This window comes from Festucalex cinctus, chromosome 15 (assembly GCF_051991245.1).
Source record: "Festucalex cinctus isolate MCC-2025b chromosome 15, RoL_Fcin_1.0, whole genome shotgun sequence".
Classification (NCBI taxonomy): domain Eukaryota; kingdom Metazoa; phylum Chordata; class Actinopteri; order Syngnathiformes; family Syngnathidae; genus Festucalex; species Festucalex cinctus.
In genome coordinates, this window is record NC_135425.1 from 16,257,597 (window position 1) to 16,272,733 (window position 15,137).

Here is a 15,137-nt window from a genome sequence, read left to right on the forward strand (position 1 = left end):
TGCGATTGAGTGTTGCCAATGTAACGTCTTTAGTTTGCAGAATTCACCTGCAAAATATTTTTAACTTAATAATAAAATAAAAAAGCCAAAAGATACTAATTGTTGTTACTGTCAGGTCATCTCACTCGGATAAGATAGGAAAGAACATTTCCTAGGCAAAAATGGGAATAAGACACTATTTTCTATTGGTTAACTAACTCCGAAATCCGCTAAAACTGAGTTCATTGAATAAAGGCTCAACTGTATTTGTGCATGTGTTACTGATCATACCTCCATCATGGGCCATCAGACTCTGAAAAAGAGAAGACACAATAACCTCATTAATCCCTGTGATATAGCTTCAGCTTATTTGCTATATACGATGGAACTCATGCCTCTAAAGATTTGGATTCAAATGTAATTGAAACAATTTACAAAACACCTTTATGACTCCAGATGTGTTGCTTTGCAAAATGTTGTACTTAAAAGTTTTTTTTTTTTCCAAATTCATGTTGTGTACCTTCTGCAGGTCTTCTATTGAGCGTTCCGTCTCCTTGAGGCGTTCCCGTAAAGCCCGTTCTTTAGCTGAGATGAGAGATTCTTCACTCTCAAGTGCGCTGATTTCGGATTCCAGCCTACAAACACAGAAATAGCACACATTTGGTCGATAATGGAGAGGTTTGCTGCTTCTGACCCGCATACTGCGGCTGCTTACATCAGTCGGGCCAAATTCAACTCAACACAATCAGAAACACAGATTTGTGTGATAGTAAGAGTTGGCTCTACATTTCATCCCAATGTCAACCATGTCAATTATAATCATAATTTACTACAATAGTGGCTTGGACTTGAGTTAATTGTCAACAACATGTTCTGAATTTCTGTTTCCGCTTCATGATGTGCTGTTTAAGGATGCAGTTGTGTGCAACGTTAATAGTGGGTTAGCTTTAGCATTTAAAATAATGAAAGGTGATAGAATGTCAGTGACCAATGAATCCTTCGATTTTTTTCTAAATACAAAAATGTTTGTAGGTCAATCCAAACCTGAACAGTTGTGCTTGACAGTTTGCTAGTTGACATTTATTGCACTTGTTCTGGAAGACAGCCTAATTTGATGTTAATCAGAAGTTGTTTGCAGCTGGTTATGGGACAATACAATCCTTGGATGAACACAGTGGGATAATGCTGTAAAGGCTAAAAGAAGTTTATCCTGACTGAGCTGTTAAATAATCCAACATGACGGCTCAACAATTGCATGATCCATCCAAAACATCCTGCAGTACTAATCCTATTTGCTCTTTTTCAAAGTGTAAGTAATATCTTAAGCCCCAGTTTAGATTTTGGGGAAGTCATTTCACATACATTGAAAGAAGCACATTTCTTAATTGGACTTAAAATGTTTTAAGACACATGCATAAAAAAAACCCCAAAAATAAACACACACACTCAGATTTAAACCAATGAGCAAATTTGTTCTCAAATAACCTTACATGCACACAAGTGGAGAAAATGAGGGAACACAAAAAAGTAAAGATTCAAACCTGGAACCTTTCGATGTGAGACAGACACGCAAACCACTATTTCACTGTGCTGCCCATCCTAATTCATTTCACAAGAGAAAGAAAGATTTGCAAACAAATATGTAGCTGGCATCCTAGAACAGACTGTACTTGACCCTGGAAATTCTACTGCCACTATCATTTGTACTATGCCAAAATCTCAAAAAGAGAGAATTTTGGATTACATTTAGGACACCACACAATTATCCCACAACCATCCAATCACAGTCCTCAATTCTAAGACGCTGACGTGTAAGAGACACACAGTCAAACACTCTCGCACACAGGGACATTAAGAGATGGATGTAACAACAATAGTAGGAAGCGGTCAGGGAGGAGAACCACGGTTGCTTCCTCACAGCCTGCCAGCACTTGCAACACTTTAGTACACTCCTCTGGGATGCAAAGAATGTGTGTGCCATAATTATGTGTGAAGACCTTTAGCTTCATCACACTACCAATAAACTGTTGCTCTTGCCACAGGTTTCCAGAATAAGCAGAGGTCACTCCCACATTTTAGCTTCATAAGCAGTTTGATTCATTGTTGATCTGACGGGCACTGTATTCAGGGGACATTTTTATTCATCGCATTTTCAGAGATTTCAGTGTGATGTTTAGTGGTCAAGTCATCACATACTTTTGTTTGTTATCAGCTAAATGGACATGACCTACTGGAATTTGGTATTCTGAGCAGAAAGAGAATTAGAAGTCTATCTGTAGACAATTGTTTGAAACACAGTTATGGTGGATGGTGGACCCATAAACTTGAAACCTCAAACAAGCACAACGAGCAGCATTTTTGTAAGACTATATTCACTTGAGACATTTGTCCTTAGTCCTCTTTATCTTGTTTTCTTTTTTAACATAAGGATTAATATTTTGTTTGTTATGAAGCAAGATAAGGCAACAACTACTTCACTTATTATGTCCATGAAACGTGATGGAGGGGTGAGGCACATGCCAAAATTTGACACATATTTTTTTTTTGTAGTTGAAAACATAATTTTGCATCAACCTCTATTGTTAGCAGGGGCCTCCGTTCAACGAGATGGTATTCTCACCGTCAAGTTAGATAGCGTATTGCCTCAAATAGTGAAAAAATGTCACGACATACTACCAAACAAAAATGCTGCAAAAAGTAGGAATAATGCAATAAAAAATTGTATTCACAACATGACATAAACAGTGTTGAACAGGAAGGAAGCCCCACCTTATTCTGTTGAATGAAATTGGAGACAGGTGATAACACAGATTTACTGTAGGTTCTGGAGAACATTTAAATATTCTGCTAATCACTATACGTCATTGGACACAGACATATTTTAAATTGCTAAATAATTTTTGAACACTTCATTGAACCACTGTGGCGCAGTTAATGAATGTGTTGTGTTGATCAGTTAGAAAAACACATGCTTCATGCCTCCATCTCGCAGTCTATCAAATGTAACGGCCCCTCCATGGTCTTTGGCAACTGTGCAAGGCTAAGCAGCACATATAGCACACAGCCCATACACTATTGGCACCCTCTAGTGACCAAACCAGAAACATGCCCATCTGGCAGCAATACCAGAAAGTAAAGTGAAAGGAAATACTGCATTTTTGTGCATAATGTATTGTGGGATTGTGTCATGAACTCTCCACTTTACTTATTTCTCATATTTTGTCTCCTTGATGCTACGTTTATATAGAAAACGAAGTGAGATTGTTAACATGCAAGACTCTTTAGCTCATTATTGTCCAATAAAGTCTGATGATTTTCTAGAAATTGGTACGTTATGTACAGCATATATCTGGCGGTGGCACTGCTAAAAGCGAACACAGTGCCAATGTCACTGTCCCGCCTTGTCAGCCAACCGCAGGCTAGTTGCCATGGAAACGCCCCGGCTTTCCACATCATACAGGACAGGGAAGAGTGCATATCTGATTTTATGTGTGGTGGTGGACTGTGTGCATATGCCCACATGCGTTGGAGATTCAGAAGCCACCCAAACGACTGATGCTATAGAGGAAGAAGGAGAAGTTCCAACCACGCGGTAAAGAAAGTGAGTATTTTTACACACTAATTCATGTGTGCTGTATGTGAACTTTCCTTCTGGGTGTACTTCTTCTCTTGGGAGCCAGTTTCCCAGATGCAGAGCTGCTGGAAAGATCACACTGGTTGAGGTAAGCCTCAGCAAGCCGTGCCAGTGAGCCACCATTTTCCCAAGAATTTCACAAATAAAAAAGTATGACTTCTATACTCTTGTAAAAGTCTCAAATCTATTTCCCATTCATTAATATATCAACCTTTGCATTTTAGCATGGAACTTTTTCTGGTGTGGTTAATCAGATGTTCGATCCAGCCATTTCCTATATTGCTTGCCCTCGTTAGGGTCACAGGTGACTTTGGGTAGGAGGCGGTGTACACCATGGACTTGTCTCCAGCCAATCACAGGGCCCATATAAACAGACAACCATTCGCACTCGCACCTTTAGTCTTCAATGACCGTGCATGTTTTCGGAATTTTTGAAGTGAAGTCTCAAGTGTTTAAAAAAGAAAAATAAAAGCATAGTGTAGGCTTTCATCCAATTCACACAGATGTTTTAGCTCTATTATTTTCTTTCTCCTGCTCATTTTTTTCTCTCCTGTTCAAACACACCTCTCAGTTTCAGTAGCATATTTATCGATTTCTCTCCTCCATCATAACCTATAAAATCAACTGGAATTGTCCCATCTATTACTTTTGCACTTTGCATAGTAAATAATAGTGTAATTAATATAGCAGACTACCATTAAACACTTAATATTGTGCACCCTACAATAGTTTTCTATCTCTAATAATTTTCTTTTTTTTTTCTTGACAATACACTACAGCTAAAATTATAAATTTAGACAAGGTATAACGCTACACACACACACACACAAAAAAAAATCAGAACACGTCTTGTGAAATTAGATGTCACCTATATATAAGAAAAGTCTTCGTAATATATTGTCATCATACTCTTTTCTTATGTTGCCTCATGTAATATTGTGCTGAAGTTTGGACAAATGTAAGCCTATTATGAAACAAATCTTGACCCAATTATTAAATAAAAGAAAAAAGTGATTAAAATAATTTAAAGGTTGGCTACAGAGAACCAATTCATCAATTATTTATAGGATCAGGTATTTTAAAATTTACGGATATTGTGTTTTTGAAGACATTGGAAATGCTTTTTTGTGTAGTGAAAAATAGTCTACCTGTTTGGATTCAGAATTTCTTTAATTAAGAGAAGGAAACTATAATTAAATAAAGGGGTTTATTGACTGTATGTTTGAAACATGTAAAGTGAGGACCAACATAAAATACGGATACGTTTCACTTTTGGGTGATGGACTTGATGACGGTTGAAGCTACTTCTCTATTGTGGTTTAAGAAATATTCAATATATGAAGTATAGTGCAGTAGCTCATTCGTTTTCTGCTCTTGCTATGTTTATGGCTCTTTTGTTTCTCTGTGCGTTCAGCTGTAAAGATAATTTGTTTCTCAGATGAAGCTGTCCGCTCCTGGGAAATTGCTTGACGGGTCTGCACTGTTATTATAATGTACTTGCTATGAGAGCATCAGTTTGTCTAAATTACATGGCTGTTAAGTCAACCAGACGGCGGGTGTGTGCAGATGAAAGCAAGACCGCAGAGCACTCAATAAGAATGAATGTCATTCAGGTTTTTGTTGAAGAAACTGCTGGTGATGGAGAAACATTTACTCTACGTTAGTAATTAATGCCTCTATGACAGTTGGCAATCAAAAGAGTATTATATTTGTAAAACCAATGTCTATCAATCTTTAAGTATCTGTCACTGAAGCACCAGTTTTAGGTCCAATGCAGGCATTTGCTTTCCTTTCCGTTATGTTTAATTAAAACAGTTTGTCATGTCTTGTACATTGAGAACACAAACTGCATTTGGAAGTAGTTAACAACCCCTACAAGATCCTAAACTTACAATTGAGCCTACATGGAGCAAAGTTCTAACGATTTGACAATCTCACTTCGCAATTATGTTCTTGGAAGCGGTAACCGTACTGTACTGAGAAATGATCTAAACACCAATGCTTCACACTGTGGGGCAAAAGATGATTATTTTCAAAGCCTTACGTAATGTGGAACAGGCAGTGTTATTTCCTGCATTAAGTATAGTTTCATTCTGCCATACATGGACAAGAGATCCCATAGGTTCAATTTGCCTTGTTTGGCATGGTTTGGACGAAGCTAAATAGTTCTTTATTCTGTTAAATGACTCAGTGTATGGTCACATAAAATGAAGCATATCTTTCCGTGTCTCTCTAATAGCAGGAGTGGTTGAAACATTTCAATGACAAAACACATACACAGGAAAAATACTAGCCATCCAGTACTATCAGCTGACCGTTTTACGATCTGGAACTAGAAATTAGAAGAAGAGAAAATTCTGGGTTTCACCCAGTGTTTCATAGGCCCGCTCTTCTATAATGTGACTAAATATGTCTGTGCAACATGAAATAGCAGCAGTCCAAATGTAGCACAGTATGGGTACATGTCAGGTCAGTGCCACATTGTGAAAGGGCCTTTTACGCTGTATTCCTCTCTCTTGTTTACTTAGCTTGGCCATGTAATGATAGGGATATTTGTAAAACTCCCACTGCCACACTCGCTCACTCCGTGTTTGTCCTTCAGGCAGTGTGAGCGTCCTCTGCTGCACACAATGACCCCTCTTTCTTCACCGCCATGACGCTTTGTATGCTTCCCAAGTTGGTTTATGACCAAAAAATCTTGCTAAAGGACATTTTGGGGGTGAGGAAGTGGGAGGGGTTTCCATATGTGTATAGTACAAAGATCATGCTGTTCCTCTTGATTTATGTTATTTCCAGTTTAAGGATTACGCTCACACAAAGATGCCGTTGTTTTCCTGCCTTTATGTTTAGTTTTTGGAATAATGTTTAAAATATTTGGTTTGCATCTTCCAAAGGTACTTTATGGTTTTGTGCTATTTTTCTTTTGTTTCAAAATAAGTGACACGTTGACAGTCTTTCTATGCTCTTGTGTGATCAGCAGGCTGTCAAAAGACACGTGGGCCAATAAAAAGAGTGTCGGCTTTGTCTTGGTCACTTTCTCTCATAAAAGTGTCCACTAGCCCAGTTTAACAGTTGTAAAAAGAAGATGGGAGAGGATGCCTCCAGGGCTTCTGTGCATTTAGTAAGAAAGTGCTGGAGCCTAATTTGGAAATGTTTACAAGAAGGATTTGTAAGCGGTCATACCTTATCCCTCGCACTCAATTCCTATGTCCACTGTGTAGTGGTTGCTAAGGTTACAGGATATTTGGGGATCGTAAATTCTAACAGCTTCCATCGGGTCCTTTTAGATCTCCTTTCTAGCAGAACCTGGCAGAAATTATTCTTGTTGTTAATCATAAATGTGGTTAAGCATTGCAAACAAAAAAATATTTGTGCCTTGAAATTTTTGTGTCCCAAGGGGAGATACAACCACAAAGCACCATAGAGCTAAAAGCACTCCTGAGATTAGTAAATACAGTAGTTATTGGTTACATATGCGCTATGATTTACAGTATGTACATGAACATTCTTATCCGGCTTTTCTTACCAGTCATAAGTTTGTTTGATGCTAAGTGCAGAAAAGGCTTTATGCAGAAGGAATTAACGCAGATCCTAATCACACAGGAAGGTAGCAAAAATAATAATAATAATAATAATGTTGTGCTTTCATTAATAAAAGCACAACAAACCACAAAGTTAATGTTCTCCTCAGACAACAAGACTATTCAGCTGAACTCAAGTGACAATCTGCTCCACAGTGCTTTGACCATTCACTACTGCTGTTTACCTTTTCGTGCCAATGTTATCCTGGCGTCTGTGGCCACGGGTGACGTTTCCGTTGTTTCAGCACTAACGATAAGCTCACAATAGCTGGTGCTTAACAAAGCCTCTTTCATGTATGCATTGATGGATGAGGAAATGGGTCCAGGGTGCTATGACATCCATCTCTCAAATATAATAAATTATTCACACCAAATGTAGGCATATTATCTGGAGGGTGTCGTTTTATTATGTACTTCAATTCTTTAATAAAATATTACAATATGTGTCCATCCTTCCATTCCATATAGTTCCATTAGGCTCACGGGCAGCCTGGAGCAATGGAGCCTGACCTCACAGACCACATAGACGCGGGTACAACCTGGACTGGTCCCCAATGATAGTGAAACCAGAGTTTAGAACTAAATAAAAGGACTGATGGACAATTGCAGAGAGACGACAAGAACCAGGACAGAATCTGTCAAACTGAATAGAAAGTGATAAGCTCACCGGAACAACAATCCTGAGAGAGGACGACTGGAACGTTAATCACTAAGGAAAAAAAAATGGCGCATAACGTAGGTTCATTAAGTAAAAAAAATAGCATTTAAAAGTTAAATGTTTATATGTGTTTATATGTGAACGATAGTGTTTATGAACTGGCTAGTTTTTGGGCTATTTTGACAGCTACTGAGCTTGAATCCTGAAGTGCAACACAGTATACTGTATGCTTAAACTCTAGACTTTAGTTTACGTCTCTAAAGTCACAGAATCAACTTTTTTTTTTTTCTGTCTGTGTTGGCTATGCTAGTAATTGTTACCATATAAGGGAGTATGGCGTTTATGTTCCAGTTATCAGAAGCAAACGTTTATAACACTGTTAGCTAATGTTCATCTGTGCATCCAACAACAATGTAGCTCACTTAGTTTTCGGCTTTGATATAATAGTGGTTCAATCTGCAATAGCTGTTGCTTACAAGAAAATAATATTGTGGCTTTTTACTCCATCATCTATTTCATGGGTGGAGAAACAAATGTTCACAACAATTCCGTCGGTTTCAGTCGAATTGCTCAGGGTCCATTTGGTTTCTTACAACGAATAACTGGCACATAAAAGGACAAGGTGTGGTCATGTCCACATCCAGCCAGAGGACAAACGCTTCAAGTCGACTGTAGCCAAGTGTTATGTCACAAAACCTGGCATTTTATTCATATTCAGTGATCTCATGCACCAACCTCATCTGGGACTAAGTGATGATCCCACATTAATGCTTAATGGAAATCAGGAAACTCCTCCCGAAGACACAAAAGCAGGAAATGGACACAGTCGCATCACTTGCTCCCCTTCGTTCTGTCTTCTCACCACCTCCCTAAATTGTCAATTACATCCCACGTTCACCTGTTTCTCTTGCACCATGCCACTGTTTTGCCATAATGTGTACCACTCGTGCTCTCTTCTTTTTCTGTCCTTAACTCTTGTGGCTTCTCTTGAAAAAGCTGTTCCTAAAATACTCTACTAAAATAAATAGGAGCTATTTTCTACACTTATAGTGTTGGCATGTTGGTGTGCATTTTAGTAACTGCAGACAAGAGAATGCTTGTGATGTGCCACATGCAGTATTACAGAATTAGAGCTCTATTTTAAGACCCTGGTTGACACTTCAAATGTGACTGATGTAATCAAAGTGACGCACATAGCCACATTTGTTAAGAATTGATGTGCTGCTGTATCAGTGAAAGAATACAAATATTCAGTATTTTTCTAAAGCAGTCTGTGTAGAAATATAATTTGATTTGAGTTATAGGGAGTCATAGACGATATGACCTTAGCTGCATGAAGTGACAGAACAGAACAGGACAGAGGACGGATTTACACCGAATCAATTTAAAAATAATATACTTCAAAATCAGCTTATTATTATCAGATTATTCTATTTGCATCTGTCTGCCTGATCTATTTGAACCAAGGATTGTGAAATGCTTCAAGTATTAGAAGACATAGTGAGGCCAAACATTACCTATGTATCACGTCTTCCAGCTTCTTCCCGTGCTCCTCGTCCAGTTCCAGCTGTTTCCGCCGTGCCTCCTCTTGTTCCGCTGCCATTCCCTGGAGGAGCCATCGCTCCCGCATGGCTTTGGACTGCAAACAGAGATACCTCAGGTGAGGATGTTCCTAAATATTGAGCTCTTTTTCTGATAGACCTGGGAAGAACATTGCTTTCTTGTATTGAGCGAGCTCCAGCGCAGATTAATGAACCCGGTGTCAAAATTTTTGACATCCCAGAAGTAACCCTGGTAATTAATTACATGGGGATAAGAACTATGTTCTAGCAATGGTGAACTTCCATTGAACTAGTTAAAAAACCCATGCACACAATGCAGAAATGAGTCCTCGATATTATACCACCTGTTGTCAGATTGTGACAGCTGAGCTATTTGGTTGTGGGTATCTGTGTGTGCGTTTCCCTTCCAGAAACCACGCAAACTTCACATATATCAATTTAGCTCTTCTTTCCAATTGACTGCCTTACAGTCAAACAGATCAGAGTTCGAATCCGGGATCGTGCCTTTCGTTGTGGAGCTTTTCTCAGGAAACACATTTCAAACCATTCATGTTAGGTTAATTAACGACTCCAAACGACCAGGACATACCCTGCTTCTCGCCCAATGTCAGCTGGAATAGGCCACAGCTGTTATTTCCTCTGTGATTCATCAGACACTTTGCTATTTCTCACACTCTATTGAGTCCTGACATGGAACCGCCATGTGTCTGAAAACTCAGACAGTTAATTGCCAATTTTTTTGGAGTGTTTTTCTCTCTCTCAAATTTGCGAGTTTATTTCTTGGAAATTTGTGAGTTTTTTTTATCGCAAATTTGCCAGTATAGAATGTCACAAATTTGAAAGATTATTTCTCGTAAATTTGTGAGTTTTTTCCTCTCTCTCAAATTTGCCCATTTATAATGTTGCAAATATACAAGTTTTTTTCTCGGAATATTAACCCACTCTAAAAAAATATATATATTTATATGTGGCCCTCATACGCCATCGTACTCATTACTATAAGTGGTAAAAAATAAATAAAAATACAGAGATGCAGGAAATACTTGACTATGGAATTCAAAGTAACATTTACTTGTTTGCAGACCAGTGCATCTAACCTGAGAGACCCAGCTGTCCTTATCAAATCCCTGAGTTCTAGTCTCCTTTTCTTCTCTCAGGGCACCAGGCCCCTGGAGGCCATACTACAAAGTCTGCTTCATGCTGCTTGGCTGTGTGGCTCTCAGACGTAATGGCCATTTAATGGGACTATGTGACCAGATGCTGATTACATCAAGTCGACTGGTGGTGTATGTATGAAAAGTAAACACAGCAGTGTGCTGACTCAAGGGAGGTGTTGCGCTCAATAAAGCAAGGTTTCCTATAGTGCGGATTCTGCAGTCACAACACTATTGATTATTTCATCAAATGGTTTAAAAGCAAAATTTTACTGGCGCACCCTATGCCTTTAGATAAAGCAGAGATAAGTCATAATGAGACAAAAACCATTTCGGCCTCATATTTTTAAGCTTATGCAGCAGTCACTGAAGACTGACCAATATTAAATCTTGTAAACTCTGGCTTGGAAAAACTTGCAATGAAACTAGTAGAAAACCAACATGTTTTGTGTAATCTGATCAGCTCTGTTGTTTACGTTGATGGTAGTAATACTTAGTTTTAAATTATTTATGTGATGACAAAACATAATGGAGTTGTGTTTGTGGAGATTGTTGGCGCTTATGCATAAAGCTCTTGTTGTTGGAAAACAGTCCAGTTATGAGCTTAGTGCTTAACGTTTCATGCAACATCCTATAAGGATGCATGTATATCAGCATGAAGGACTCCATTACATTGAGAATGACACTTTAATGGTCAGAAACATAAGGTGTGCATGGCTTCAATCAACAATCCTTTGTCAATGTTTCCACAAGTGGGTGTTTAAAGCTGGAAAGCACCAGTAGTCAGGAATTACATTTACTAATAAAGGACTCTTATGCAAAGTGTTTAAGGCATTTAATTAGAGAAAGGAATGTATTTTATTTCCACAGGCTGGATATTTATAGCAAAACAGGAACTCACAGCCATTTTCCCACGCATGCTACATCTCAGCAGCATGAAATCAATTCACAGAGGTGGAGTCTAATCGCTATCCAGTTTATGATACCATTATCCAGTTTGATGTATTTAATCCTGTCAATGTCGGTGTGGTATAAATTCTATATAGGGTAGCTACTAAGTAGTAATGGTGTTAAGGTTGACATTCACAACATCACATGATTAGAATGTATTTATGAATTTATATTTGTATATGCAGGGATTTGAAATTCTGATAATGTTCGTGAGGTCAAGGGACTTTTTGTCACTGGGTGAAATATTCAAGAGCTTTAATCTAAATTACTCCCTTGTTACTCCATTTTGAAAACTAACTTTGGGGGATTTTAATACGAAGATACCACACAATGAAATTTGCTGCGGCTTTTACACTGTTTAAATAAAAAAATAAAAAAATAAATAAACAGCAAAAACACACCAACCTTGAGTTGTTGTAGCTGCAAAACCAAATCATCGAGCTGTCTTCTCTTGTCTTCAATTTCAGTTTGACGTTTTCGCTTTTCCTGCATAACACAAAATAGAGAATATTTAACACCTACAATTACATTCATCCATCGATACAGCTTATCTTCACTGTTGATTTCATGTATTTTTTTTTCCATAGTCGCAACATTTCCTAAACGTTCTCTAAATGCTTTCTAAATGTCCTTCAAATGTTTTACTGTTTTTATTTTTTTTTCCTGGTGACAAGAAAGACCATTAAGACTGTTTAGAGAACTGTTAAGACTGTTTAAAGACATTTAGGCGACCCTGCGACATTCCACGAACCCTGATGTAAAATTCACATTCGCTAGCATCGTAAACGTTAGCCCCTTGGTGGAATACGGGCTTAAGCCCGCTGGCAACAAATGCTGATTTCATGTCTGGGTTCTTCAGTGTTCGTCAAAGGTCGCAATGTATCCTCAACATCCCCTAAACAGTTTAAATGCAAAGAACTTTTAACGTGTTCAAAATGTCCTTGCAAACAAGAAAAATCATTTCAACATTTGGCGGACATTTATAGCTCGTTTAGAAATCGTTGCAACCATAAACAAACCCTGAGATGAAATCAACAATTGCTAGCGTCGCAAACCCTTAGTACATAGGTGTCAGTCCTGCAAGTTTTGGAGGTTTCCCACTTTCAACACAGCTGATTCATATTTCAGCTCATAAACAAGCTCTGCAGGAGCCTGATAATTATCCTGATCATTGAATCAGTTGCGTTGGAGTAGAGAAACCTCGAAAACATGCAGGACTGTGGCCCTCGAGGACCGGATCTTGACACATGTGCCTTAGTGGGATACGGGCTTGAAGGTTCACAACTGAGCTGGGCTCTATATCCCAGCTGACTTTGAGCAAGACCTCCTGCACTAGTCACTACTGGCCAGCCAATTGTGGAGATAAGATTCAAACACTGTATCCTCTGAATAATGCAGCCAAAATTGTTTGTGCAGTAATTGCCACAGCTCTAGCAAAATACAGTTGAAATAATACAGTAAAATGAAACATGATAACAAATAAACTAACTTCACACTCGAAAGAACAGTGATGGAAATGTTGCAGGAAGGAATTAAAGGTCCCAGTGGGAGGTCAAACCCTATCACAGACTGAGAGAGCTAAGGATCCACCTGTTATCTGACAAGGAATAAGCAACGAGAGAGAAAACGGGTTGATCTTGAACAGGGGAGAAAGGTCGTTAACAGAAGTTAACGTGAGGGCGAGGGTGAATAAAAAGGAGGGAATCGGAAAAGACGAAGGCAGTGTGAAATAGTTGCCGACAAAAATACATGGGAATGTAAACAAGACGGCATAGCCCTTCGTGGGGTAGAAGGGCATGGGAGTTTGTGGACGTCTCTCTCACACTCACACACTTCCTGTTTGCTCTAAATAACCACAGAAAACCCCCCAAAATGTCCATGAATGTTGGAGCCTTTCTCAGACAATTTGTGCATAGCAAAAATTGGTGTGTTAAATTTATAGTGCTGAATGTTTCAAAGTTGATTTCAACCCCAAAGTGTATTTTTAATACAACTCTGATTTTAATGGAGGTCAGTGTTGGAGTTATTTGACATAGTTGACTTATTTAGTGTTAAACCAACTCTGCAAAGAGTTCATCAAAGTAGCTCAAATCTAAGGTGAAGGTAATTAAAGCTAATTTGTGTTGTGGATTGTTCTTACAATTTAAAAAAACAAAACAAAAACAATTTAACACTTCTGGGAGTAAACCTAACATTAACCACACTTAAAAATATCACAGCAGTGTTACCTTGCTACCATCATGTTGTTAAGTAACTCTGGCACAGTGTAAATTGGTTAACTAGTATTTAGAAAGTGTTAATTAAACTATGTAACGTGTAGCGCTATATAAAGTGTTGAATTGTGGGAGTCATCTTAACATTCAACTTTTTGCTGTGTGGAGTCAGCAAAAACATACAGTACAATAAACAATACAAAGAAGAAATACCTTTCAGAGGGAAAAAAAAGGTTTATGATAATAATAACAAAAAAAACAAAACAACAGATGATATGCAAAATTAAAAGAGTAAAATCCACAATGTTCTGCACTATTCTAACGCCACTCAGATCTCTGGCAAAGACACCCGAGTAGATGGTTGGACAAAACCATTTATCGCTGAGTCTGCTGTTCCTACCCTTTCATTTTGCCCTTAAATTGAACATTTTGTTACTCCACTGACATAGTACATTTTTGCTCCTTTGCCAGCTTGCTCTTTTGCCAACAGAATAGGGATGGACATGATCTATTGTTGCGTTGCTGTCTGTTGCAAAATTTAAAACAACAAATAGGACAAATCAATGAGCAGAGAGAAAACAACTTGGCTTTATCAGGTTTGCTGGAAAAACACGCCATGAGGTAATGGAACGGAAGTAAGTGCAACAGAGGGTATATGCGGGGGTGGGTGGCACAAGAGGGTAGTCTTGTAGGAAAAGTTGACACTGTGTCTACATTGGCTGCTGTACAATGCAACATAATCTGCACGCACACTCACAAAGACACACCTCCAAGTGGGGGGAAAATCTGCTTTGTGGTTATGCTGGTAGCAAAATTACCAGTAGCACTTCTACTGTTTGTGGGGAAAAAATGTTTGTTGGGAGACTCATCCAATTTACTTGTAAAGGTGGCTTCTTCTTCTTCTTCTAGACTCAAGAAGTACCGTAATATATATTTTGAATACACACACACACGGACATTAAGAGCTGATCTCTTGTGTGTTTTCAAGTTTGAATTGAAAGAAAATCCACATTGACACAGTAGTTTCCCCCAGTGAGCACACCATCCTCCTCCTCTGGAAAATATGTTGACATTCTTGAAGACACATTAATAGCTTCCCACAATCTGACTCACTGAGTGTTTGGCCAAACTTGGCTTGCAGATACAGTAGGCGCTCATACATAGATAATCACTTGTTCAGCTACCGGTGACACACTTAAAAAAAAAAAATCAATAAAATAAATTTAAAAAAATCATTAGATCTTCAATTCCATAAAAGTACAAGACTCATAGTCACAGCTGGATGTGAATGAATTGTTAGCTACAGAATAAAGTTAAAACTTTTTTTTCTGCTTTAAATGCTGGTTAAGTAAAGTTTCTTTTATTTGACAGCTGCTCAGTGTTGCTGTTGGTTGCAAAAATAAAA

At 38.3% G+C, this 15,137-nt stretch overlaps 1 protein-coding gene and 1 long non-coding RNA gene across 6 annotated transcripts in view; one reads left to right on the forward strand and one right to left on the reverse strand.

Annotated features, from left to right (window-relative positions):
- palm2akap2 (PALM2 and AKAP2 fusion) overlaps nucleotides 1-15,137 on the reverse strand; it is a 68,571-nt gene that overhangs the window by 39,035 nt on the left and 14,399 nt on the right. For all 5 annotated transcript variants that reach the window (XM_077498617.1, XM_077498618.1, XM_077498616.1 and 2 more), the window contains 4 exons: nucleotides 11,925-12,005; nucleotides 9,370-9,491; nucleotides 500-614; nucleotides 271-292 (listed from right to left, as the gene is read on the reverse strand). In XM_077498617.1, the coding sequence (XP_077354743.1) occupies nucleotides 271-292; nucleotides 500-614; nucleotides 9,370-9,491; nucleotides 11,925-12,005 (340 nt within the window). The remainder of the gene's footprint in view (nucleotides 1-270; nucleotides 293-499; nucleotides 615-9,369; nucleotides 9,492-11,924; nucleotides 12,006-15,137) is intronic.
- On the forward strand, nucleotides 3,459-10,729 carry LOC144002927 (uncharacterized). Its single transcript, XR_013278844.1, has 3 exons — nucleotides 3,459-3,580; nucleotides 9,390-9,512; nucleotides 10,572-10,729. It is a non-coding gene; the product is annotated as an uncharacterized LOC144002927 (long non-coding RNA).